The sequence below is a fragment of the Amblyomma mixtum genome, chromosome 8, assembly GCF_055824585.1.
Source record: "Amblyomma mixtum isolate Tamu chromosome 8, ASM5582458v1, whole genome shotgun sequence".
Classification (NCBI taxonomy): Eukaryota; Metazoa; Arthropoda; class Arachnida; order Ixodida; family Ixodidae; genus Amblyomma; species Amblyomma mixtum.
Genome location: NC_143019.1, coordinates 136154069 through 136181748, shown reverse-complemented (window position 1 = coordinate 136181748; position 27680 = coordinate 136154069). Strand labels below are relative to the sequence as shown.

The 27680-nt window shown below is 47.6% G+C and overlaps 1 protein-coding gene across 1 annotated transcript in view; it reads left to right on the top strand.

Moving 5' to 3' along the window:
• Nucleotides 1-22645, top strand: part of LOC149334559 (solute carrier family 52, riboflavin transporter, member 3-B-like) — a 64985-nt gene extending 42340 nt beyond the window's left edge. The window contains exons 3-4 of the mRNA XM_089555170.1: nucleotides 7624-7854; nucleotides 21617-22645. Of these exons, the coding sequence (XP_089411296.1) occupies nucleotides 7624-7854; nucleotides 21617-21820 (435 nt within the window). The 3' untranslated portion in view covers nucleotides 21821-22645. The remainder of the gene's footprint in view (nucleotides 1-7623; nucleotides 7855-21616) is intronic.
• The last annotated feature ends 5035 nt before the right edge of the window (nucleotides 22646-27680 follow it).

The following is a 27680-nucleotide window of genomic DNA, read 5'->3' as shown; positions in this document are numbered from 1 at the left end:
GGTGCCTTCGTGTTTTACGCGCCCAGCTGGCGAAGATCCGTGCCGTGTAGTTAAGGCAAGGCTTGGGATAAAACGAAACTTTGGAAGACAACAATTTTTTTAGGTTGTTTTCCCGTGGCATGAACGTTTGCAAAGAACCGGGCGCAGTGTGGTGGCCATTAACTAAGATATTCAGCAGTTATTCAGCTCAATATCCCTGGTGAGCTTCAGTGAGCATCATATAAGTGACCATCATTTATTCTTCTGAATTAGCTTGAAATTAAACCGGGGTTAAGCCATGTTGTTTCATAAGGGTGGCTTAGACAAGTGCCGAACGAAGCAAAACCCTAATGTTTTTTCGTATGGTGCCTTTTGCTTTCCATTCTTTCCGAGCTGGAGCTGTAAAAATGTCAGACATGTTGCGGGGTCCTATACTGCATTAGAGCGTTCATCAATATGGCGAGAATTTTAAAAAACGTGCTTTCATACCAGCTGGCCTCCCCTAGCTACCATGAATCTATGCAAAAAAAAAATATCCTTCCTCCAAAAACATAAAAAATTTCTAGTCCTTTCACCGGGAAACATTACCGCAGTTGTTTCTTATTCTTGGAAAAGTGAACGGTCGCTAATTCCCATGCGCGATGATGATAAATAAAAAAAAACTTATTCGTTCAGAAAACACAATCTTTCATTGTAAATTGAACTTATTTATGAGCGTAATCACAAAATTCTACTTTATAGCTTCCAGCAGCATCATCGGCTAAACTATAGACTATCAGACAGAAGCAAGCTAGATGCGTGGGCGCAACTCGCTTGCATTTTGGGATGGGATAATGGCTAATGACCGCCCTTAGGCAGCTTTCAATTTGCCCGCATTGTCTGTAACTATATAGCAGTGTTTTTTCACAGTGAAACATTCGAAAAATCTTAGTATTTTCTAAACATGCCCAATATCCTGTTCGATTCCGAAAATAACTTTCCACGGTAGTGGAGACGACTTGCCTCGAAGCAGCCACAAGCAAAATTATCACGCTCTCTCAGTGCAAGTTGGTCCTGCAGCAGAAGTTGGTCCTGCAGCCTGTCGGAACGTGGAGCAGGGCTGGGTACCGTACCTAGCCTAACGCATTCTCCAAAACAGCGTCTACACCGGGAACCCCGCTTGCCGGCGTAGCGTTTGGGCTCCTGCTTACATGAACCTTGAGAGAAATGAGGCAGCAGACGCCGCCGCCCGCACGCTCTCTCACCGGACATTCCCCTCCTACCTCGACGATCAGGAACTCGAATTCTTTCCAGCTTACTGCTTCAAAGACATTTTTTACTTTATCAATCTGGCCACGGTCTTTATCCCCGCCCGTGTAACGGTCTCTGAAAGGCGGAGAAGCGGCTCCTGCTTCGCCCGTATACTAAGACTTTACTGTGCCCGGCAGCTCTCAAACACTTCCGACCCTTCTTTCTCGGGCAGCTGTCCGCACAGTGCGGAGAAGTCTTCGGACATCTACCACATGGTGTAGGCCTGCCCCTCCAACCCTGCTATCCCCCCTCACCCCAACCCAACCCGGGAGGACTGGGAGGCGACCTTGCTCGGCTGTTCGGACCTGCAGGCCCAACGTGCCTTGGTCGGGCGAGCCCGGTCGGCGGCCGATGCCACTGGGGTCTCGAACTAGGGACCTCCACCTAGTACTTGTATAGGCTGGCCCCTCTGGGTCAGTTCATGCATAACCTCCTTAAGTGTAATACGGGAGTAATTACTCATTGAAACCCACCCGAGCGCTGCCATACGGCTACCAATGAAAGCTATACAGCTTTCTCAGAAATTTCGTAGTTAAAGAAAAATTCGTCTTGGTCCGGACCAGGACAAATATTTCCTTAACTGTGAAGTTTCCGAGAAAACTGTATAGCTTTTCTTTGTAGCCGGATGGCTGCGCTCGGGTGGATGTCAATGGGTATAATACTCCCTTATTACAAATATACTCCACCTTGGGGGATTCCTCTAAACACCTGAACAACCTCCTTAATTGTATCCGCAGATAAATGTTTTCCACCATCATCAACCACGCCAACAGGGAAGGGTTGAAGGAGGCAGCGAAATGAGGAAGGCAGAAAGGACGGCTCTGGAATAATGTCGACCAGCTAAGGTTATTAAACATGCACAGGCATCGCACAACACACGTACGCCTTTCAATGCGATATGATTTACGTTGTTGTGTTTCGGAAACCAGCGGGTTTCTCCATAACAGAATTCTGTCACTGGTCTATAGTTTTGTGACGTCATCAGCAGCTTGAAATTCGAAAATCTGAGAAGTAGAACTCAGTCTGCCTTCCACAATGGATTATACTGACCCGATCCACTCTTAGTCCACTCGGTAATTCACCTTTCTGTTTGGTTCAGGCGGGTTTAACTTCCCAAAGCGACTCAGGCAATGGGGACACCGTAGTGAAGGTCTCCGCCTCTAGAATTTCACCTCCATCGAAATTCGGCCTCGGCGACCGGGATCGAACCCGCGTCTTTCGGTCTCAGCAGCCGAGCACCATAACCACTGAGCCTCTGCGGCGGCTGTAATTCACCCTTCCAGCTTCCGGGGTAGGCTTACTTCCAAAGTTTGCGGGGTCCTTTGAATGTTTGTAGAGCAAACTTGCAGTTGCTGTCGCATTTTCTTCTTTAAGGATTTGGTTAAGAAGGCCCCAGCTGTTTTCGCATTTGGGCTTCGCCAAAAAGCGGCTCATTTCTACCCTCAAGGCTTTGTTCAGTTGTCGACCGGGCTTAAGATAGTAACTGCGCCTTTCCTTTCCTGAAAATAACTTTTTTTATATATATTGTAAGGCGGGGGTTTATTAAAGGCCGATTATCCGTTGTGCGCCAGGGATCTCGGTCTCGTGGAGAGGGTCGGAAATAAGGTGCCGGCGCTGGTACGGGCACTGACACTGTAGGGTACGTAGGCGGCTGACTTTGAACGACGACTTCGGCGTAAGTCAGTGGACGGGCGACAGGTCTTGGGAAGACGTTGGCATAACTCATAGGGGTGGCGACAGGTCGGGGGGCGGCGTCAGCGTAGGTCAGTGGAGCAGCGACATGCGATGTTGAATGAGCGGACGGAAGCGCCTCAGCAACCTGCTCTCGAATAGCATGTTGGCGAGCCGGGGCCAAATATGGTGGGACTCCTCAGGGTAAGGCAAAAGAGAAAGCTGACGGGCCACCTCCTCACGCACAAAGTCTTTGACTTGCTGCAGCAGAGAGGAGTTATCAGCTGCGGGTGTCAGTCCAGCAAGTGACTCTACATGAGCTGAGTGCTGACGAGTGAGGACCCTCTGCTTACGCTGCTCCTCGAAGCTCTGGCTCAGCGTGATGACTTCCGAAACGGTGCGCAAGTCCCGAGCGAGCAGCATTTGAAAGGCGTCATCATCAATGCCTTTCAAGATCTGCTTTATCTTGTCAGTTTCCGGCATGCTGACGTTCACTCGGTTGAAGAGGGCGATTACATCTTCTATATAGCTAGTGAAGCTTTCGCCAGCCTGCTGCGATCGTTCACGCAAGCGCTGTTCTGCGCGGAGTTGTCTGACAGCCTGGCGACCAAAGACTTCGGAGAACTTCGTCTTGAAGGCCGACCAAGTTCCAACGTCCCCTTCATGGTTGCGAAACCATAAGTTGGCGACACCGGTAAGATAAAAAATTACATTGTTGAGCTTAGTCTCGTCGTCCCATTTGTTATACAGGCTCACCCGTTCGTAAAATGCGATCAAATCTTCCACGTCATGTTCATCTGTTCCGCTGAAGAGTGCCGGGTCCCGCTGGCGAAGAAAGCCGGCACAGATGACAGTCGGTGGGTCTGCTTGCACGGCTTGATGTTAGGTGTCTACAGGCATCGCAGGTGTCGGAAGAGTGCGGTTACGGAGCTCCAGAGCCGATATTGTAACCCAGCACCTCCACCAAATGTAAGACGGGGGTTTATTAAAGGCACTGGGACCTCAGCAGCAGGGCGGCAACAGTCTGCGGTCAGCCAAAGCGAGCCCAAAGCACGCGCAGCGATAGCACTGCCGCCGCTACACAATGTTCGTCTTCATCTTTACAATATACAGGGTGTCCCAGATAACTTGGACCAAGATTTATAAAAAAACTAAGCGTTCTTCAGAGCTGAAATCGCATGGATGTTATTGAGGTTTCTCTAAAGTTACAGTACCATTTTTTCGGTTCTCCTATTTGAATAATTAGTCGAGATAAATAAATTAACTTTTTAAATTTAGCTTGAAACGTTCAGGCGTCAATAGGAAAGTATGGAGCTCCACAAATATCGTACAACCCAGGCACTTCCAACGAGATAGACTTAGCGTGGCCGTTTTTATTCGGGAAAAACGAAAGCCCGGGGAGTTTAAAAAATACCACGTGACAAGCACTCCGTGCGCCCGGATGCGCCGCGATTGCTGCGCTCTCATTCGTGCTTCGTTAGAAACATCACCCGCTTCGGGCCTTTCGTGCTGTCCAAGACGGGGCTTCGCGATGTGCTTGGCTCCAAGTGCCAGTGGGTACGGGCGGCAATGGAATGAAAGCGCGGCTCCTGTTTTTCAGCGTAATTCACACGACATTATCAGGCTTGTTATATGCGTCTTTGCTTGTTGGGATCTTGCTCCCAAATTCAAACTCATGAGATTGTCATCGTTCTTCCGCATGCATTCTGCTAACGTGAGTGTGCAGTTATTGCCCTCAGAAACGGGAGCTGCGCTTTCTTTCAACTCCCGCCCGAACCCACTGGCGCTTATCTTGGAACCAAGCACATCGCGAAGCCCTGTCTTGGGCAGCACGAAAGGCCCGAAGCGGGTGATGTTTCTAACGAAGCACGAATGAGAGCGCAGCAATCGCGGCGCATCCGGGCGCACGGAGTGCTTGTCACGTGGTATTTTTAAAACTCCCCGGGATTTCGTTTTTCCCGAATAAAAACGGCCACGCTAAGTCTATCTCGTTGGAAGTGCCTGGGTTGGACGATATTTGTGGAGCTCCATACTTTCCTATTGACGCCTGAACGTTTCAAGCTATATTTAAAAAGTTAATTTATTTATCTCGACTAATTATTCAAATAGGAGAACCGAAAAAATGGTACTATAACTTGAGATAAACCTAAAAACATCCGCGCAATTTCAGTTCTGAAGAACGCTTAGTTTTTTAATAAACCTTGGTCCAAGTTAGCTGGGACACCCTGTATACCGGGTGTCCCAGCTAACTTGAACCAAGGGTTTAAAAATGAAATATTGGAGTCAGGAGAGTGAAACTACCTGCATATTGGTGATAGGCATTTGGCGCACCACGGGAAATTTTTTGTATCGCAATTACTTAACTAGTAATTAAGATAATTTTTTTAAATTTTTTAATATTGACTTTAGACACTAAATGTGATTCGCAAAGTTGGAGAGCACTTTCAGAAACCCGCATTCCATTATTCGCCATAAAGAAAACCTTACGTGTACCTCTTTTTCCGAGCTCGAAAGAAAGCCCGCGAAATACAAAAAAAAATCACGTGACGAGCACATTTGCGCGTCGCGATCGTGCTGCTCTCAACCGTGCTTTCAGTGAACGAAATCAGCTCCGGCCTTTATTCGACGGCCCCGTTGCAGCGGCAGGCCGATATCTTGGCGGGGGTTTTTCGTCCGCGTCAGCTAGTTGGCACCCGGCGACGACGACTTAGTCCCAATCTGATAAGATACTGAGATGGCGAGTCTGCTTTGTCACTCAGAAGCAAAAGAGAAATACAGGGAATAATGTTTCGCCGCGAGGTGTTGGCGGCTGTGTGTTGCAGTTTCCTAATGAGGATTTTGAAAGCTGGAAGCAGCGGTGAAGCACAGTTTGTCGTGTGCTCTTCTTATGCCACTCTCATGCGAGACTGAATCTTTGGTGTAGTGATTACTAGCACTGCAGACATGCCGTTTACAAATGAAGAGAAAGCAGACATGGTTCTGGCTCTAGGTGCATGTCATGGGAACAGAAGGCGCGCTGCAGACCTTATGCAACAATGGCACCCAGGCAGGCGGCCAAGTTCAGTAACGATCCTGCGTGCCTTCGAGACGCTGCGACGGATGGGCAGTTTTACGTCCACACGACACAGAGCACCTGTTTTTGACGAGGACTTCGAGACGCATATTTTATCGCTGTTCGCTCTGGAACCCCAAGCAAGCGTGCGCAGCGTGAGCGAGGATACCGGAGTCTCCAGGTCATCAGTTTGGCGAATACTGCGCAAACACCGCCTGCATCCGTACCACGTACAGCTTCATCAAAATCTGTTGCCACGGGACTTCCAAAACAGGACCGATTTTGCTAATTGGATTCTGATAAAGATGCAGGACGACCCGGATTTTTTGAACAAAGTGATATGGAGTGACGAAGCTAGTTTTTCGCGCAATTCACAGGTGAACCTGCACAATGCTCATTACTGGAGCGATTCAAATCCCTACTGGGTTTTACAGACGCAGCACCAGTACCAGTGGTCATTTAGTGTTTGGTGTGGACTTTTCGACGGTAGTTTGATCGGGCCTGTGTTTTTCGACCAGACGCTGACAGCAGATCGCTACACCAATGATATCCTCAGAGGACCCGTTGACGACTTCCTTTCGGATCTACCGCTCGCCAGGGCCACAAATGTGTGGTTTCAACACGATGGCGCCCCCGCGCACAGCAGCGCCAAGGCTCGGACCTGGCTCGACGCAGCGTTCCCGCAGAAATGGATAGGACGACTAGGTCCCGTGAACTGGCCAGCCAGGTCTCCTGATATGACACCTCTGGACTACTTTTTGTGGGGTCATATCAAGGACAAGGTGTACAGCACACCAACTTCCACACCGCAAGACCTTAAAGACAAAATAACGGAAGTCTGTTTAAACATGCCTGAGGCTGTCATACGAAATGCAACGGCTGATTTGGTTACAAGATGCCATAGCTGTATCGTCGCACAAGGTGACCTATTCGAGCACTTTTTATAATTGGTAAGAAACCGAAATGAAATGGAGTCAGGACAACCGCATGCCACGGCTGTCATCGCCGCACAGCCAAGCCATAAACCGCCACTTTTATTTTCTTTGCAACTGGCAAATAAAACTCCTCTCATTTGAAAACTTCGAGCTTGGCAGTCTTTATCGCGACTGCAAAGCGCAGCGCACTCGCTGCAATTTACACCGTCACGCGCGAACTGGCTGACACGGCCGAAGAAACCACCACCAAGATATCGGCCTGCCGCTGCAACGGGGCCGTCGAATAAAGGCCGGAGCTGATTTCGTTCACTGAAAGCACGGTTGAGAGCAGCACGATCGCGGCGCGCGAATGCGCTCGTCACGTGTTTTTTTTGTATTTCGCGGGCTTTCTTTCGAGCTCGAAAAAAGAGGTACACGTAAGGTTTTCTTTATGGCGAATAATGGAATGGGGGTTTCTGAAAGTGCTCTCCAACTTTGCGAATCACACTTAGTGTCTAAAGTCAATATTAAAAATTTAAAAAAAATTATTTTAATTACTAGTTAAGTAATTGCAATACAAAAAATTTCCTGTGGTGCGCCAAATGCCTGTCACCAATATGCAGGTAGTTTCACTCTCCTGACCCCAATATTTCATTTTTAAACCCTTGGTTCAAGTTAGCTGGGACACCCGGTATAAGAGTGCGTTGCCTCTCCCAGTCGTATTCGTGCCTCCCGTACGGGCCCCGGGCCCTGCACCTGGCCGTGACGCTGTGCGGAATCGCCTACCCCGTCGCCTGCGCACTCGCCGTGTTCGTGGTGCTGCGCCGCATGCGCCATCTGTGCGCGCAGACGCTGCTGGGGACGCTGGGCGCCGCATACATCACGCTCACCGCGGCCACCAGCCCGACGCCACCCCTCGTGGACATCGATGCGGGAGCGTTTCTCGTGGTAAGTGCTTCCTAGCGTCAGGTGAGTACAATAGACATGTGTGGCGGCGAGCGTACTGCTGGGAACATTCGATTTTAGATCGCTAATATTTTTACATTCCGTGAACATTTATTTAACTCTGATATTTATGGATTAACATTGGCACACCATGTTGTACATTCGTGTTATTCTTGTTATGCTTTATAATACGTTTCTGTCGTCCTTTGCTGTACTTTCTACATGTGTTATTTGGTGCTTATTTAGAGACGGTTATGGTATCTGAGCGGTTAATGTATTCATATAACAGAAAGTAGTTACCACTAACTGCCTCAGTATATGTTCGAAGTCTGGTGTCTTCATTTAGGCGGCATTTATGTTTTAGTTTTGTGTGGAATATCAAGTGGACTTTTAGAACGAGAGCTCTGCTCCTGAGGGTACAACTTCCGATTTTGATGTGGATGAGATCTTCAATGCCTCACAAGGTCCAACCGAACTGAACTGCATGGTGTTATGGCTCAAGCTATAACAATGTGACCACGTGATTCTATAGAATATGACCCCTGCGTGCATGACCTTCACCTTAACATTTGATTTGAGACAGTGGGCGCCGCTTCACAAGGTGAAACCGAACTTAACTGCCCGGTGGTGCCACCCAAGCTATGGTAGTATGACCACGTGATCATATGACGAGAACCACCCGGTACCTCGAACTTTCACCTTTACCCTTCATCTTGACATTTGATTCCAGACAGTAGAGACCATGCTTAAAAAATTTTTTTTGGTATATCTAGGTTCAAGGCACGTTGTACCCCAGGCATATTTTTCTTCTTTTAACGCCCCGTATGCTTCTAACGTCTCAATTCTTGTGCGGTCCCATGCCACATTAGCGTATTCAATTAGGGCACGCATGAGTGAAGTATACAACAAGGTTTGTTTTGCTAGACGCCCGTTTTTTCCAGCTTCTTACTAGCCGCACTATTTCGGCTGCCGCTGAAGCTACGTTTTTAAAGTGAGCGCTCCAAATGAGATTTGAACTGATCGTTACACCAAGAAAATTATAGTTTATGGTTTTATGGTGTTTAATGTACTCAATGCGACTCAATGAAGCAAATCGTAGTAGAGCGCTTCGGATAATTTCGGCCAAATGGGGTTCTTGAACGTGCAATGGCATCGCACTGTGCACGGGCCTCTAGCATTTCGCCTCTGTCGAAATGCGACCACCACCGCGGGCTTCGAGCAGGTGTCATTCGGGTCAACAGCCGAGCACCATAACCCCTGAGCCACCGCACCGGCTGCCAAATAATTGAAAATATTCCGTGTGTTCAAGACAAGCGCTATCAATTTTCTAAGGGCACTCCAATGGGGCGTCACAAAGTCCAGCGTTGACCGACCATCGATGATAAGCGGACCGAGCCTCCCACGTGACCTAATGACGTCTTCGACAGTGCCTACAACATCAGGAAAGAAACAAGGATAAAAATTATTCCCAAGTGGGTTTCAAACATAGGCCGGCGCGAGCAGATCAGCTTCGCTGGGCACTGCATTAGAGCCTAGCTACGTCTTCACTTTTTTTTTAAACGTGGAGTTTATTACAGTGGTGGCACGGTCTGTATACACGAGCTATGTACAAACATGAGGAAAAGTGCTGCAAATCAACACGATATGCATAATACGAGACGCCGAGCTACACAGCACTAGAAAAAAAACAATGAAGGGCGCATCATTAAGAGCGAGTGCCAGCACCGGCTCGAACTCGGGCTTGGCAAACACTTCCCTTAGATGAACAATCATTTTGCAGAACTCCTCGCGTGCTAAACTGCCAGTCTCTCGCGATGGGTTTGGATATTGTCCTCTTCATCAGCTTCTGTTGGGGCGGTGGGAACAGGTCAGGTTCGCTGGCGGCCAGTGCATTAGAGCACAGGACGCCATCGCCGCAGCCAAACACCCGCTGTGCATGCTTTCGCATTCACAGCGCACTTAAGTCGTCTAAGGTGCCCTCCTTAACTTCTCTGTGTTGCGGTCATTTGTTAACAATTCGTGACATTCAATGAAAATTTCCAGTTGTGGCGCCATCGATTAAAGAAGTAGAAACAATTCCCGAAACCGATAATTACTATGGTTTTTAAATTTTTATCCTGTCAGCCGCGGTCCACAGCTTCTTCCTGAAACGATGCGTTTTTCTTAAACTCACGACTGCTCAGAAATTTTCGAAAATCTTCGCTAAATCCCCCGGCATATCGGACATGATCGGTTCTGGGCACGAAGTAGTCATCAAGTCGTCATCTGCCACCGAAGCGTTATCGCATCTGAATGGTTAGAGGAGCACGGCACGATTTAACTCCTTTTTGTGTTGGGTTCTTCACGACTAATATATTACACTGACAAGTCGATGCACTGATTACGTAGGTAAATGGTACTAGCTGCCGCGGTGGTTAAGTGCTTACGGCGCTCGGCTGCTTACCTCGAAAGACGCGGGATTAATTCCGGCCGCGGCGGTCGAATTTCGATGGAAGCGAAACTCTAGAGGCCCGTGTGCTGTACGATGTCACATCACGTTAAAGAACCCCGGGCGGTCGAAATTTTCGGAGCCCTTGACTAAGGCGTCCATCATAGCCTTAGTCGCTTTGGGAGGGTAAATCCCCCATAAGCCAAACCAAACCTAATGGTGCTATATTGGATGCTCGTGCGAGCCTCATTTATCCCCGTGACAATCCAGGGTCTGTTTTCTGCCGCCCCCATGAGCGCCGCGCGATGAAAGTTACGGAGCATACTTGAAGACAACAGAGTGCAGTACATTAAAAAAAAGTACGCGCGTGTTTCCGACGAAAGCATTCATAGCGCGCAGCAAAGTTGTAGCAGTGGACAGCAGAAGGTTAGTTAAGTGGATAGGACAAAGAAGCTTGCGAGGATAAGGTATTCGCAGCTCACAGGAAAGGGATATTTGGAGAGGTATGGGAGGGACCTTTGTCCTGCGGTGGACTTAAAAGGCTTATGATGACGATCATCCGTGTTGCAACAGAGGCAATTGATTTCCTCCTCATCTTTGTTTGTCTTGTAAATGGCTTTCGTCATTACTGCTGAACCTACTTTTGCGTGAGTGCCTGGAGAAGGTCGATAAGTGGGCAGTTTTTACAGCGGAGGTTGGTAGTGATTGGTCTCCGTGAAGCACTGCAAACCGATTTCACACCCACAACTGCAAGCTCAATTTCCGGGACAAAATCACAGCACTCGAGATGCGCAGTACAAGAGCTTTCAAATAATGGTTGGTTGGTTTATGGGGTTTAACGTCCCAAAGTGACTAAGGCTATGAGAGACGCCGTAGTGTAGGGCTCCGGAAATTTCGACCACCTGGGGTTCTTTAACGTGCACTGACATCGCACAGTACACGGGCCTCGAATTTCGACTCCAAAGAAATTCAGCCGCCGCGGCCGGGATCGAACCCGCGTCTTTCGGGCCAGCAGCCGAGCACCATAGCCACTGAGCCAACGCGGCGGCCTTTCAAATAATCCTTTATTGCGAAAACAGGAGCGTATAATATACACCCATGTGAACATTGCAATGAAAAAAAAAAAACTGAAGAAAGGTGACAGGAACACAGCTAGCAATGCAACCTGCGCGAAGAACCGAGTTCCTTTTCCCGATAAAGGCTATATACTGACGGCGTAATCATGCGCTGAGCCGCACGCGCGATACAGGTAGCTTTGACCCTGAGATTATATGGAATCATCGTGTTCTTGAAAGGTGAATGGCAATCGCACGCCTCTCACTGCACTCCAAAATATCCATCTGTATTGCACGCACTTTATTCTTATATTCTCTCAAGCGAACATTTACATATGGACCTATTTGGGCGATGTATAATTTTCCAAACGATAGTGCCACCCTGTACATTATGCACTCCGGACAAGAGACAAAGCCTTTATTATGAGATATCTGGCTCTTTCTTTCCACACAAGGCTTCAGAAAGCCTTCTGAAGCCCCCTGTTAAAGTTTTTCCATGTTGCTACAGAAACTTTACAGTTTCTTGGCCATGTACGGGTGGGGCCACGTAATGCGTGAAACACCTTCCTGAGAATTGAGTTGTCCCAGGATTTGAGCGGAGCAAAACGGTCGGACAAGTCTAGCCGTTCTCCCGCATATTAACTGTGGTTTTCCGTGGGATCTCAGCGGCACAGGTGACGGAGAAACACAGCATCCGTTGTCTCTGCACCACTCTTGATCTCGGTGTCATATCATAGCAGCACCGGAGTTCAGCATCTTAACGAAATGTTGTTTGGCTGCGGTGGGTGCACAGATGGAGACGTGGCTTGACTGAGAGCGCTTGCGTGGTGGACTGTGCTGCGCATGCGCAGTGCCTGTATAAAATCCGCCAATCATAACGCTGCTGGCACAGCGCCGTGACAATATGGCTGCGCTCAAGAAGGCAATTGTGAAAAGGCCTACATGATGAACCAGCGCCTGCAAACAGCCACTACACGGGTGCGGCAAAAGCAGCAACGGCGCATGGCGGTCATTCAAGATCGCAATGACCATCGTTCTTGGCCGCGAGAACTTAACAGGCGACGACGAGTTTTCGAGATAAGGCGCCTATCAGAATACTCTCAGTTCAGACACCATAGTGTCACATTGTAGTGACGGCAGTCCAGCGGTCAGGAAGACACCAACCAGTCTTTGAAACGAAGCTCTTTATTTGGGCTGACTTGCGCCCGCAAAAGAACTGAATCACTGGGCGGTGGCGTAAGCAACAAACGTGCTCGTCGGTCGTCGAACTACGAATGCCTGCTGCTCGCGGCATCGTTCAATTTAAAGCTGGCAAGGAAACTTCGAGATAACGGGTCGAGATCATCTAGAGTAATCTGGAAACACGTAGATGCAGCTCGGCATGGCTGTGATCAATCGAGATTAGTCCAGTCGCTTCTCGCGTCACGAACACAAATGATAACACCCCTTTCCTGCGGCCTTGCGCGAATCAATGGACACTACAATGATACGTGGTAATAGAAACAGCTGCTCGCAGGTACAAATCATATCATAGAAATGTGATCGTGTTTGGCGTGAGAATAAAAATGATCAGGTGCATGACGGCAGCTTTGAATCTGGAGGGTGGGATGAAAGAATATCGGATTGTCGTTTTACCGCGGCATTCTCGGACACGTGTGGTACCTGTGTAGGGACAAGACGACTGAAGTGCCACTGAGGCGGTGGGCGGTTGCAAGATGAAGCGACATGCATAGGTTTTATTGAAACTAAACTTTATTGTGCGAAGAAAATTTTATAAAGCGATCGTAAATAAATCTGGTAATAGCTATCACAAGAATCAGTCGATGGCCGTGCTGGCAATGGAAGCGCCAGGAGGCGAGGAGGAAGAGAAGGTGGAAAAGCGGGGAGGTTAACTCAGGTTAACACATAATGTCACTCAGATCTGTAAGCTGGGCATTCACAAACAAAACGAGATATGGCCTCAACGCGTCCACAGACATCACGAGCAGGGTTATCAGCCATGCCGATCACAGCAGAGCTGGATGAATGGATGGATGGATGGATGGATAGGAGCGCCCCCTTTGAAACGGGGTGGAGGCAATTGCCACCATGCTCAGCTTTTGTTTCTTTATTATTTTTTTGTTTACTGTGTTGGCAATTCTCATTAAGAATCGCCATCATCTTTACCTACAGTTTCCTACAATTCTAACCTTATGCCACATCTCTGCTTTTCAGCCACCAATCCTCCAATAGCTTTTTGCTAACTTCCACTGCAGATTTATTTACATGACCATGGTTATCTTTAAACCCTAGGGCCTCAGGAAGAGTGACTGCGCCTGCATCGACATCCGGATGGATACCATCACATTTGATTATGAGGTGTTCAATTGTTTCCACAGATCTACCACACACGGCACACGTGTCATCTTAGTTAAATTTCTTTTTGTAGCTGCGCGTTCTAAGACACCCTGACCTAGCTTCAAAAAGTAGGGCACTGCCTCTTGAGTTATCATAGAAAAATTCTTTCCTGATCTGCCTTTTCCAGTATCGATATAGTTCTACACTATGTTTCTTTTCCATTGAATTCATCCAATTTTTAACTTCCGCGTTTTTAACCTGTCGTTTAATGCTCTTTCTTTCTCCGTCCTCATGACCTGCATACTTACTGGTTAGTTTTCTAGTTCTCTTCCGCCACTGTGAGACAACGCTCTTTCTGTATAAATATTTAAATACCTTAGCTGCCCACCTGTTATCGTCCAATTTCCTCAGGCGTTCTTCGTATAGTATTTTACTCTTAGCTTCCCGTGCTTCGAACGATGCCCAGCCCATATCCCCTTGTGCTGCATCGTTTGTGGTTTTGCCGTGGGCACCTAGTGCTTTAAAGAATGTCGTAGGCCAAAAAAGGACGAAACAGGTAGGAAAAAACACAGAACAGGAAAGAGGCGCACCTTCCAACTTTAATAACAGGAAAGGAAACCAGGCGCTCTTTTATACCGCTGAGCTGCATGAGGATGCGTGAACTAAAAAACAAATGCGGTGGTGGAGGAGTGATAACAAGACTACAACACAGCACAACAAGTCATAGGGAGGTCGCTATTACAAAAAGCATGTTGATAACTCATGCGAGCGTGAATGATAGCACAGGTTGAACGATTATGAATAAGGATAAGAACTACCTCTAAGATATTAACAATCATGAAACCGATTGAAGGAAGCAGGCGGACTTTGCAAAGGGCATCTAAACAGAACCGTCCAAAAAAGCTAGTTCGTTTCTGGTGAGGAGAACAGAAGGCGTGCTAACGCAGTTGTCTTTTCTTTGATCAATATAAAAAGCCTCAATGACTTCTCTTTCGATTTTTTCTTTTGCCCTGGCTAGAAACCTGGTCTTTTGAAATTTCGGAAAACAATCTTTACACCTGCTACAATGTAAAGCTAGATTGCTTCCCGTCTTGCTTTTTAGTGTCACATTGTGCTGTCGAGCACGCTCATTGAAGCACTGTCCCGTTTGCCCCACATATACTTTGCCACACGTCAAAGGGATCTCGTATACCACATTAGTGGTACATTTTGTGAACACTGTTTGATGTTTGACAGTGCAGGCCTTTTTGACCCGCTTTCCTGACACCATCGGACGTATGCTTGCCAGTGTGCAGGGGGCTGAAAAAACCAGCCGCACTCCGTGCTTGGAAGCCACTTTTTTCAAATTGTGCGAAAACCCATGCAGGTAAGGTATGACCTGCACAGGTTTGTTTCCAATGTCCCGCTTGTAGTCCGGTTTCTTCATTTTTTGAAGGAGGCTTTCAGACACACTGGTGACCAGTTGCAATGGGTAACCTGCTGACATAATCTTCTGATTTTTTATATTGATCAAAGAAAAGACAACTGCGTTAGCACGCCTTCTGTTCTCCTCACCAGAAACGAACTAGCTTTTTTGGACGGTTCTGTTTAGATGCCCTTTGCAAAGTCCGCCTGCTTCCTTCAATCGGTTTCATGATTGTTAATATCTTAGAGGTAGTTATTATCCTTATTCATAATCGTTCAACCTGTGCTATCATTCACGCTCGCATGAGTTATCAACATGCCTTTTGTAATAGCGACCTCCCTATGACTTGTTGTGCTGTGTTGTAGTGTTGTTATCACTCGTCCACCACCGCATTTGTTTTTTAGTTCACGCACCCTCATGCAGCTCAGCGGCTATAAAAGAGCGCCTGGTTTCCTTTCCTGTTATTAAAGTTGGAAGTTGCGCCTCTTTCCTGTTCTGTGTTTTTTCCTTCCTGTTTCGTCCTTTTTTGGCGTACGACATTCTTTCAAGACAATGTACCAACTAACCCGTCAAAAAGTTCTACTACACCTAGTGCTAATCTGTTTGTGAAGCAATGGTTTGTGAATGCGACACCAAGCTACAGGCGACATCGCAAGGGAAGCGCCAGTGTGAATATTGTGGCAGTCGGCTCTTTAAAACATTTTAAGAAATCATAAAAGAGCTGGGTGAAACCGTCAATGACAGGGCGACTGGTTGCAAAATAAAAAGTTTTCACTTCACTTTATTACCTTAAAGGCCGTAGGATTGGGGGTATTACACAAGGGGTGGGTTACATTGAAAAAGCAGATTGAATAAACAAAGAAAATACGTAAGGTACATAAATTATTCGCTGTTAAAGTTAGTTGCTAAACAGTCCGTAAATGTTGATGGGCTGGTGATTGCGGCGATGTCGTGTGGAAGGCTGTTCCAGTCCTTGGCTGAGCGTGGAAAGAATGACCATGCCAATGCCCTTCGAAATATTTTGCAACGAATTCAAACCTCGATATTGCTCTCAGTCCTGTTCTTAGATGCGATGTGTCTACTCCATTTGACGTAGCACTACCTCAGCCAGAGCTAATAAGCTTCTCGTACCGGCTGGCGTTATTGTTGGGTTCTAGCCCTACTTTTTTTTATAAATTTAAATATAAATGGGCAATTTCTTTTATTCCTTTGGTTGCGGTTTACAGTGCAAACCAAGAATGAGCTTGCCAGATGCATTGCGGAATACCTAAGGCCTGCCCTCCTTATGATAATAGCAACAAATTTAAAGCATTTCCATTTGACGATAACAAAAGCTGACGACATAATGACAAAACATTTACAAATTGGGTAATAGTAAAACGTGATTATTTGTTATATATTACTGTAGGAGGGTCATTTGATAAGTGTGGTAAAACGCAGTTAAAGATAGCAAGTTTGCTGAAAACAATATTTTAGTTTTCAACATACTCCCCTTCCAGTTCCACGCACTTTTTCCGGAGCTGCTCCAATTTTTTCATTGCCTCAGAAAAAAAGAATGGTGCGATGCCCTTGAAGTAATCATTCACCACTGAGATAACCTCTCCATCTGAAGAAAATTTCTTTCCACCCAGCCAAATGCTTAGGTTTGGAAAAAAGAAAAAGTCACATGAGGCCCAATCCGTACAATATGGTGAATGAGGTAAAACCTCGAAGCCTAACTCGTGCAATTTGGCCATTCCAACAAGGGACCTGTGGGGTGGAGCACTGTCTTGTTGAAATAGGACTTTTTTCGCGCTAAACCAGGTCGCTTAGTGCGGAATTCTTTTTTCAGTTGCTCTAGGACTGTCGCATAATATGGTCCTGTTATCGTTTTGCGGTTTTGTAAGTGGTCTACAAAGATTATTCCACGTGAATCCCAAAAGACGGTCACCGTAACCTTTCCGTCTGAACAAACAGTCTTTGCCTTTTTTTGGCGCAACTTCATCCGGCTCAGTCCATTGCTTTGATTGCTGTTTAGACTCTGGAGAGTAATGATGTACCCGTTTCTCCTCAGCTGTCACAAATCTTGGCCAAAAGTCCTGAGGATTGTGATAAAGCGTCGATAAACACTCCTTCGAGATGTCCCGGTCGCGGCGGCTGAATGTCTTTGGAGGAGAAATTCGAGGCCCGTGTACTGTGCGATGTCAGTGCACGTTAAAGAACCCCAGGTGGTCGAAATTTCCGGAGCCCTCCACTACGGCGTCTCTTATAGCCTTAGTCGCTTTGGGATGTTAAACCCCATAAACCAAACCAAACGAAACCATCCTTCGAGATGTCTGTCCTGATGAGTCTTTGGTCGATCGTCAGCAATCGCGGCGCCCAACGTGCACAGACCTTCTTCATCTCCAATTTTCCATGAAGAATATTGGGAACTCTTTCTGCTGAGATGCCTACAATTTCAGCTATCTCACGTACCTTCACTCGGCGGTCTTTTATAACAATTCCATGAATTTTCGATACCATTTTTGGCGGGGTGACCTCCGCTGGATGCCCATGACGTGCTTCATCTTGCGTCGAAGTTCGGCCATGTTTGAATTAATTTATCCTGTAGTAAGTGGTATTCAGCGATGGTGCAGAGTGTCCATGAACTTCGCCCAAGTCGGCTTTAACTTGGGCAGCCGTCCACTGTTTTAAATAAAAATCTTTGGTCAACACGGGCGCTTTTTTAGCGATCCATTCCGGGTACTGAGCAAAACAGATTACTCGCAGCCAGTCTGTGTAAAAACGAACTTGTCGCCACAGTTCCGATCGCCAGATCTTGCAAAACACGCTTCACATGACCTCTTGAGGGCGCCAAAGGGCCGAATAAAGCACTCACTTCTACCGGCCACTGCTCGAAATTCGAAACTTCCAATTTTGGCGGGAATCACCACTCAGGTCTGCGCCAATGGCTGTCGGAAGCTTACTAATTGTCGGTACAAGCCTACACATGTTCTGACGTCATATGAAGTGTGCTTCTCGCACGCCACCTAGAAGAAAACACAACTGTAGCGCCATCTCTTGCATTTTTACGACACTTATCAACCGACCCACGTACAACGCAACAACAAAAGCCTACAACTAGCATGGTGTGTTATGAAAGTGACATATCGTGCACAACTCTCTTATTATTCTGGCCATTTCCGCGGCCTTGCATTGCTTAGAAAGAAGCTGGGTGTGTACATTGAGAGCTCGTTGTATCGCAAACGTCAGCTTCTTCTGGTGGTGATAAATTGTGCGCGACTTCGAAACATGGAAGCTAACTGTTCGAAAGGTGTAAGCTCTAGAGGTTTGGAGATGTACGTTTTAAACCTTTGGCGACTGTTTTTTGTTTCATTCTTTATGTATATAGCCAGTTTTCTTCCTATTATTTCTATATTAAGTGACCTATGTTTATTGAAAATTTGTCCTGTGTTTTGGCTGAGTTAAAGGTTGAAGGTAGCACGGATTGCTCTTTTTTATTGCAAAAATAATTTTGCGATAGTAGTAAGCGCTGTGGTGCCCAAAACAAGTAGCCCGTAATGTACATAGGAGTAAACTAAAGAGTAGCAGAGCTGCAGTTTGCATCGCACCGGTCAAATTGCTCGAAGTCTGTTTATTATTCCCACGGACCGTGAATAGGGGAATTTATCCTCCCGAAGTGGCACTTGGGCCATAAAGGACGCCGTAATGGAGGGCTTCGAATTATTTAGGCCACCCGAGGTTTCTGACAAGCGCTGACATCGAACAAAAGACGGGCGTAGCCAATGAAATACGGACGCAGCGGCCGGGATCGAGCCCGAGACATTAGGATCAACTAGAAATAAAACACATGATAAAACCACACCTCGGCCATTGTTAATGTAATGATAGGAAACGTTCTACAAGAATTTCACTTTTATACTCGTCTCCCTCCAAATTCGCAAGGCAGTACTACGACTGCTGCTACCGCCAAGGAATGCTGCATTATGGTGAGGTACAGAAATACTTATGACTAATTTGTACATCGGCTGATGCTTTTTCAGAGCCGGGTGTCACTGAGCACCGATGTAATTCCGCTGCATTTGTGAATCTGTGAGACTAAAAAATGAAACAGACTTCATACTGTGCGCTCAGCCTGGCATCGTAGAGGATGTGGAGGTCCTTGGAAAGGTTCCTTGTATGGACCCCAGAATGGTAAGGTCTCGCATTAGCTTGGATTTGAAAACGGAACGCAGGAAATTAGTAAAGCGGAAGTCTATTAACGAGTTAGCATTAAAAGGGAAAGTACAGGAATTAAGGATTTTGCTGCAGAACAGATTTTCCGCTTTAACTAAAGATGATGACTGTAATGTTGAAACAATGAAAAATCATCTCACAGATATCATAACGGAGTGCGGCGTACAAGTAGGCGGTAGGATGGTTCGACGGGATACCGGGAAGCTATCTCAGGAGACTAAAGATCTGATTAAGAAACGGCAAAGCATGAGGACGTCTAACTGCATAGATAGAATAGAACTAGTAGAGCTGTCGAAGTTAATAAATAAGAGCATGGTAGCCGACATCAGGAAATTTAACATGGAGAAAATCGAGCATGCTCTAAAGAGCGGAGGTTGCCGAAAAGCAGTGAAGAGAAGACTAGGCATAGGTAAAAACAAGATGTATGCGATACGAGACAAAGAGAGCAACGTCAGTAGCAATATGGATAAGATAGTTAAAGTAGCCGAAGAGTTTTACACAAATCTATACAGTAGCGATTGCAATCAGAATGTTACTCAGAGAGGCAGTAGGGCACAGCAATGGGATACCCCGCCAGTAACGAAGGAGGAAGTGAAGAAAGCCTACGAAGCAATGCAAAGGGGGAAAGCAACTAGTGAGGGTCACATAACAGCAGATTTGTTGAAGGGTGGAGAAGAGATTGCGCTCGAAAAACTAGCCACCCTGTATACGCAATGCCTTGTAACCTCGAGCGTACCTAGAGCTTGGAAAAACGCTAACATTATCTGAATTCATAAAAAAGGAGACGTCAAGGACTTGAAGAATTACAGACCGATCAGCTTATTGTCTGTTATTTACTAAGGTAATCGGTAATTAGGGCCAGGGCAACCATAGACTTCAATCAACCAAATGACCAGGCAGGCTTTCGTAAATGTTACTCGACAATAGACCATATTCATGCAATAAATCTGGTGATAGAGAAATGCGCAGAATATAACCAGCCCCTGTATATAGCGTTCATTGATTACGAGAAAGCATTCGACTCAGTAGAAACCTCAGCAGTCATGCAAGCATGGCGGAATCAGGCTGTAGCAGAGTGTTATGTCAAATATTGGAAGATACTTATAACTATTCTACAGGTACCATAGTTCTCCATAAGTCAGCAATAAAATTCCAATAAGGAAAGGTGTCAGGCAGGGAGACACGATCTCGCCTATGCTATTCACTGCCTGTTTACAGGAGGCATTCCAGGGCTTGAAATGGGAGCAGTTGGAGATAAGAGTTAGTGGAGAATACATAAGTAATTTGCGATTCGCTGATGACATTGCCTTGCTAAGCCACTCAGGAAATGAACTGCAAAGCATGATCAATTAATTAAACAGGCAGAGCAGAACAGGGGGGCGCTAAAAATTAACATGCAGAAAACGAAAGTAATGTTCAACCGCCAAGCAAGGGAACAGCAGTTCGCAATTGGTAGTCAGGTGCTGGAAGTAGTAAGAGAATAAGTCTATTTAGGGCAGGTATTGCCAGCTGATCCCTATCATGAGAGGGAAATAACTAGAAGAACAAGAATGGGATGGAGCGCATGTGGCAGGTTATCTCAGATCATGAATGGCACTTTACTAATATCCCTCAAGAGAAAAGTATAGAACAGCTGTATATTACCGGTACTCACCTATGGGGCAAAAACGTGGAGGCTAACAAAGAGGGTTCAGCTTAAGTTAAAGGCAACGCAGCGAGCTATGGAAAGAAAAATTAGAGGTGTAACGTTAAGAGATCGGAAGCCAGCGGAGTGGGTAAGGGAACCAACGCGGGTTAATGACATCCTAGTTGAAATCAGGAGGAAGAAATGGGCTTGGGCAGGGCATGTAATGCGAAGGAGAGATAACCGCTGGTCCTCAAGGGTAACGGAGCGGATTGCAAAAGAAGGCAAACGTAGCAGGGGGCGGCAGAAAATTAGGTGGGTAGATGAGATCAAGAAGTTTGCGGGGATACGGTGGCCGCAAGTGGCAAAGGACAGGGTTAATTGTAGAGACATTGGAGAGGCCTTTGGCCTGCTGTGGGCGTAGTCAGGCTGATAATGAGAAATTAGACACGTGATGAAACCACAGCTCTGCCATTGTTAATGTGATGATAGGAAACGTTCTACAAGAATTTCACTTTTATACCTGTCTCCCTTCAAATACGCAAGGCAGTACTACGACTGCTGCTACCGCCAAGGAATGCTGCATTTTGGTGGGAAATACAAACACTTATGACAATTTGTACATCGGCTGACGCTTTTTCAGAGCCGAGCGTCACCGAGCACCGGACTAATTCCGCTGCGTGTGCGCGTCGCTCGTGCAGGTGTTCTGCTGGGTGGCCACGTTCCTGGTGCTGAGCTACGCCAAGACCGTGGTGACGCTGGCGCTCGCCAGCCACGGAGAGAAGGCGCTCTTCTGGGTGGGCGCCTGCACGCAGCTCGGAGCCCTGGTGGGCAGCCTGGTGCCCTACCTGCTGGTCAGCCACCTGGGGCTCTTCTCCGAACGAGACCACTGCGCTGCCGCCTAGCGGCCCCCACCACTGCACAGCCTACACGCAGGAGTTGACTTCAAGAGCTCGTCACCAGCGATGGGCTTTGGATGCCGCGAACACTCGAGAAAAGTTTGCATGTAGGCAGAGACCACTTTTAGGGGACTGGGAGGTATATCCACAGTGACGTTTTCAGTGTTGCATCATTAGCTCAGAACATGAGAGACCCGCTGTGGTGGCTCAGTCAATTATGGAGCTCGGCTGCTGACCCGAAAGACGTGGGTTCGATACCGGCCGCGGCGGCCGAATTTCTATGGAGGCGAAATTCTAGAGGCCCGTGTACTGTGCGATGTCAGAGCACGTTAAAGAACCCCAGGTGGTCGTAATTTCCGGAGCCCTTCACTACGGCGTCCCTCATAGCCTGAGTCGCTTTGGGACGTTAAACCCCAATAAACCAACCAAACCAAACATGAGTGAGCAACGCAGGATCCAGTGAATCACCAGCCTGTCTTGCAATAGGATGCCTATCAGCGACTTTTCGCTCTTGGTGCCGCACTTCTAATCTTTGACTAATAATAAAGACCAGATTTCTAAGATAGTTGTGAAATAAACGCGCTAGCCCAACAACGTAATTGTGGACATTCACCTTTACCAGAACAGTCACTGTCACAGAATGCATTGTGCGCGTCCTATCAGCCACATTGTGCACTGAGACCTAGTGGCATTATGCTTGAATTAAAAGCTTTTGTTTTGCTTCGACCGTTTTAACTTGATTACAACGCAGGCGAAATTGGTGACAAAAAGTTCTTCCTTCGATTGCATTTCGCGTTGACCAGCAAACATGTTCGCTACGGCGCATTTCGCGTAAGCTCTCATTCCGGCAATAAAATGGGATCAGTGCCATTGTCAACATCTGCCTGGATGCTGCCTAGTGTGTTCAATGCAAAAACACGAGGCAAGTGCGCGTGTGAAAGTCTTTTCTTGTAGACCTTTACGCACTGCGCTAAAGAGCACGAACAGCATCGTCGGCGGCAAGCCAAGCTGCTGGTGCGGCAGCTGCAACCGCCGAGCCATCGTCACGACTGATCTGGTAGGTATGGCAATATTTATATTCTGCAATAATAGTCTCCTAGCGCTGGTTATGCAGCCCAGAGTCATGGTACGTTGACGAAGCACACAGGCCTAGAGGTGCGTTTGCAAACGCGGAGGCTCGTGCAGCATTAGCCGTTGATTGATTGGAAACAACTTTATTTGCTGAATATTCTCAGAACATGTGGGTGGGCCGCCTAGTCCGGTAGTCCACTAGCTGTTGCTGCTGCGTTGACCCTGCCCACCAGCCAGTGCTGACGGTCAGGATCATCGCTGAGCAGAATAGCCTCCCACTGCTCCTCTGAGGGGTTTGGAATAGGGTCAACTAAGGGATTAAATTGGCAGCCCCACACCATGTAGTAGAAATTAGCTATCTCTCCACAGTGTGGACACTGCGGAGAGTATAGTGTAGGGCACCACTGGAGTACCTTAGCTGGCGTTGGGTATGTGTTCGTGTGTAGTCTCCTAAGGTTGTTCTCTTCTAGCATGGAGGGATTTATGTGGTGTTGAGTACTCCTTCCTGGCTGTTCTGTATGGCGCGAGATACTCAGAATACACAGCTAAACCTATTAGGTCGCGGCACCCTTCATGGTCATCGGAGGGAGACCCCCGGTATAGAAGAGCTCGGTACATGCCTGTGAGCGGCTTCGTTTCCTCCTGGTAGTTTCAGGTGACCGGGAAACCAGATGACTGAGGCTTGGCTGGGTGGATGCTTAGTCAGCAATGAAAACCCTGATCTGTGGATTAATCCATTATTGAAATTGCGCCAGGCGTTCTGGGAATCAGTGAGCACAAAGGCGTTGGGGTTAGATGCTACAGCTAATGAAATAGCTGCCTCCTCTACGTGAGTGCAGTTAGATGCTTTCATCGAGGCGTAGTTTGATCCTGAAGGCGTTGAGACCACCGCTGTCATGACTCCATTCTGTGGTCCTGCTGCGTTCACGTAAAGGGCGTTAGGCTGCTTGTCCCATTTCTTCTGCAGGGCTTCCCCTCTTGCTTTCCTCCTCTCGATGTTATATTCGGGATGCATATTCCGTGGAATGGGGTGCACGTTGATGCGTCTACTGACATCGCATGGGACTTTTTCCCTTTCGTCTATTGTATAGGGCAGATTAACATGGATCTCCTCGAGCAGTTCCCTGCCGGGTTTTGTGATTTAGGAATGCCAGCCTATTGAGTTGTGCGAGCCATTGTGCTTGCCACATCTCTTTGAGGGTATTATGTGCTCCTAGAGGCATGAGCTTTGCCGTTGGCATGGGGTTCGGTAGCTCCAGTGCCGTCTTGTAGGCTTTCCTGATCAATGTCTCCAACTTTTCAACTTCCGACCTGGAGAGGTGAATGACTGCAGTCCTCTACATTATCCGAGAGATCACGAAAGCTTGCACCAAGCGGATGGTGTCCATTTCCTTCATGCCATGGTGTTTATGTTGTTTATGTCGGATACGATGTATCATCCGGAGGATTTGCTCGGTGGATGTTGTAAGCTTCTTAATAGTGGTGGTGTTCTGTCACGCCTGCGGGATATACTGCCCTAGGATGTTGATCTCCGTGGGCTTCTGTACTCGGTGGTTCTCTATACACACCGTGATGTTCTGCGCTAGGGTTGTCCTCGGGTTTTTCAGGATGAAAAACTCGGGACTTTTCCGGCGCACACTGGAGGCCTCTCTCCCTGGCGTACCGGTCCACCGTGTCCGCTGCAACTTGAAGGCGCGCCTTGATCTCGGCGTCACTCCCCGAGTTGCACCAGGCAGTGATATCACCCGCAACAACAGGTGTTTTCTTCGTAGCAGGTGCTCGTCGCGGTTTGAATTTAATCGGTGGAGCCCTAGGAGGAGCACTTAATTTCCTCTGCAGCTGCGCACTTGTAAGTTGAGGCGCTTTAAGACGAAACCACGCGGGAACGCAAAGCGCAACACATCCCTACCGCAACTAGATGGCCACCTGTTGTGCCGCTAAGTTTGGTTTTCTTTTGTTTGCCACATTCTGGATGTCTTTTTGTACCGATAGCTGCACTACGGCAGCCGCTTGGCAAGGTCAGCGTGGCTGCGTGCTGAGCCGTAGCACCACCGCTCCGCCAGCTGTGCGCATGCGCAGAGTGACGTCATAGCCCGCAGCTGGTGTCCGCACCTCGCCGCTGCGCTGAGTGCAGAGCAGGCGCCGCCCGCATCGTCAGTTGTGCGCATGCACGTCGTGACGTCAGGGCACGCAGCTGGTGTTCTCGCCGCGCCTACATTACGTTAGCATTTCGAAATAAGGGAGTAATTACTCATTGACATCTACCCGAGCGCGGCCATACGGCTACAAAGGAAAGCTATACAGCTTTCTCAGAAACTTCGTAGTTAAAGAAAAATTCGTCGTGGTCCGGAGTTCGAACCGGGCACCACCGCTTCACCAGAGCAGTCGCTCTACCAATTGAGCTAACCGGGACGGCAAGCCTATGGTAGGGCGAGAGCGAATTGATCAATAACTCGAAGTGGGAACAGTGTTGGTTATTTGGGGCCTTTCGAGCATTTCGAGCCTTCAGCGTGGCGGCTCCGTGCTGGTCACGTGGTTGGTCCCGTGGTGCGGAGCAGCTGCCGGCGGCGCGGCGCGTCAGCGAAACCAAGTGGAGGAGGAAGGGCGAGTGAATCCACATCCAGGGACGAAGATGAAAAAGGAATGCCCAGCGAAACGGAGCGGCGAAAGACTGCCTTTGCAATAGACGATATGCGAAATTGCTTGGCGGTCTGGCAACACCGCGCCCACAACTTCCGGTTTCCATCTTGGCTCGGTCGAGCTCGTCGAGGTGGTGCATCGTTTGCTATGCGTACTTTCTTCATGGAGTGGAATTTCAACAGGCAAGCTTCAGCTGCTGCGTTTTTTTCACAGCTGATCTTTGACGAAATGTAGGTGCTTTCAATAGGCGCCAGCTTACTCCTACCGCGTCCTCAGCTTCGCTTGAAGTCTGGCGCTGATGATCGCAATAATCGGCACTCGAAAGTGGGTTGGGAAGTCGAACCGTGACCGTGTGCTGTTGTCGTTTTAATGCTCGCATTAAAGCGTCAGTTCAAGCATAACGCATTATCACGGCTATTTTATTCCCAGGTGGACGCGAATTCATCTGGTAGAGTAGCGAGCGGTTATTTTGCGCTGAGTGCGCACGTGTGTTGACAAACTTCTGTGACAGTGCGAACTTTCGTTCGCGCCGACGCCAGGAGCTTCGTGCATTGCAGTATAATCACACAAGACCCTCGACCAGCTGCGTAATTCGATTCCTCTACTGTAATGTGCAATGCGCATCCGCGGTTTTCAACGTCACCGTTTCAGAGCCCGGCGGCGTGTTCGCCAAATGCAGCCGGTACAGCCAGCGATGACAGCGCCGCCCACCGGCAGGTAGCAGCCACATTAAGGCTGGTTATAAATATTCATTCAGAACGACAGCTTGACATCGCTGCTATGGCGCAGTGGATTAGAGGCTCGTTTTGCGTATGGAAGGTCGGCCGTTCGACTCCGCTCTCTGTACTGTAGTTTTATTGTTTTTTTTAATTTCATTTTTTTTTCAATTATTTCCCTTTTAGGTCGCAAATCGTGATGCTTAGTGGCATATAACGCCGTTTAAGAGGATTTATTATCCCTTTTAGGTAAGGCGCAGTGACAATCTTCAGTCACCGTGATCAATTCACCGTGGTTTCAAGCCTTGTGGCTGTACAGGCTGCAGTTGGCGAATACGCAGCCCGGCGTCGGTTGATTTTCGCCACAATTCGCTGAAAGCGCGTCCTGCTCAAGACGCAGTCAGTCAGTCGACATTAGCAAGAGGAAAGTAGGCATGCACATATAATTCAAAATATTGTTAGCAAAGACGCAGCTTTTTTTTTTTCAGATAAGCACTGAGCCACCGCGGCGGCTTGATTAGAGAAAGATGCTGCAGCTGTAGGTGCATGCACGGACTCAATACGCTGGTCGAGCTTTGTGTGCAGGGGCGAAATTAGCATGTTCGGTGGCTTCCGAAACTTAATTAGCTAACTCCCAAACTTAGAAAAATGGCTTTGTTGCGAAGCAAGTTGTTGGAGCTTACCACAACGATAACAAAATCTGATGGCCTGAAGCGTTTTCCGAACACTGTTGCACGTAATTTCTAGCTTAGAAATGCGTCCCTCCTTCATAATAAAGTAGCTATATTATTCGCTTCTTTTTTTTTTTAGATTTTCGTCGCCGCAGATATCGAAGGTATAGGAATCCTCAAGAAATAAAGCATTCGCACCTCAGTTTTTATACGTAGGGTGTATTGCTTCACTAATACTCCTTAACGCGCGTAACATATGCGTATGGTCCAGATAGTTTGCTCGCCCTTCTAAAACTAATTGAACACGGAAAAAACTTTACTGAACACGTAGCAAACTAACAAGTAATCGGCACATGGTTCTTCGAGTGAACTTATTTCGCCACGGCACGAGCGACTCGCTCGCTCAAAAAAATTACCATCTCTATTACGTTGTTCAAGTATGCGTCTATATATATTCACGCCCGACCGGAGAGTTGATAAATGCACGAAATCGGCTTCTAATTTTGATCAGAGACAACAAAGGCTGTGGTCCCTATCTTAATTTAAACGCAAATCTCCTCGAAAGCTTTGTCAAAAATCAGCGCAGAAAGCGAAAGCTGCGCACTGATCCGCGTGCTGACACATGATACCTCGCATGGCGTTTTGTGTTACTAAAACGTTGGGACGGAGTAAAAAAATAGAAAAGCGAAAAGCTTGAACGCACCTAGTTCTGGCACGCATCGTAGTGTCTTTTCACAGCGGAGAGGGTAGCGCAACACTGCATCGGCA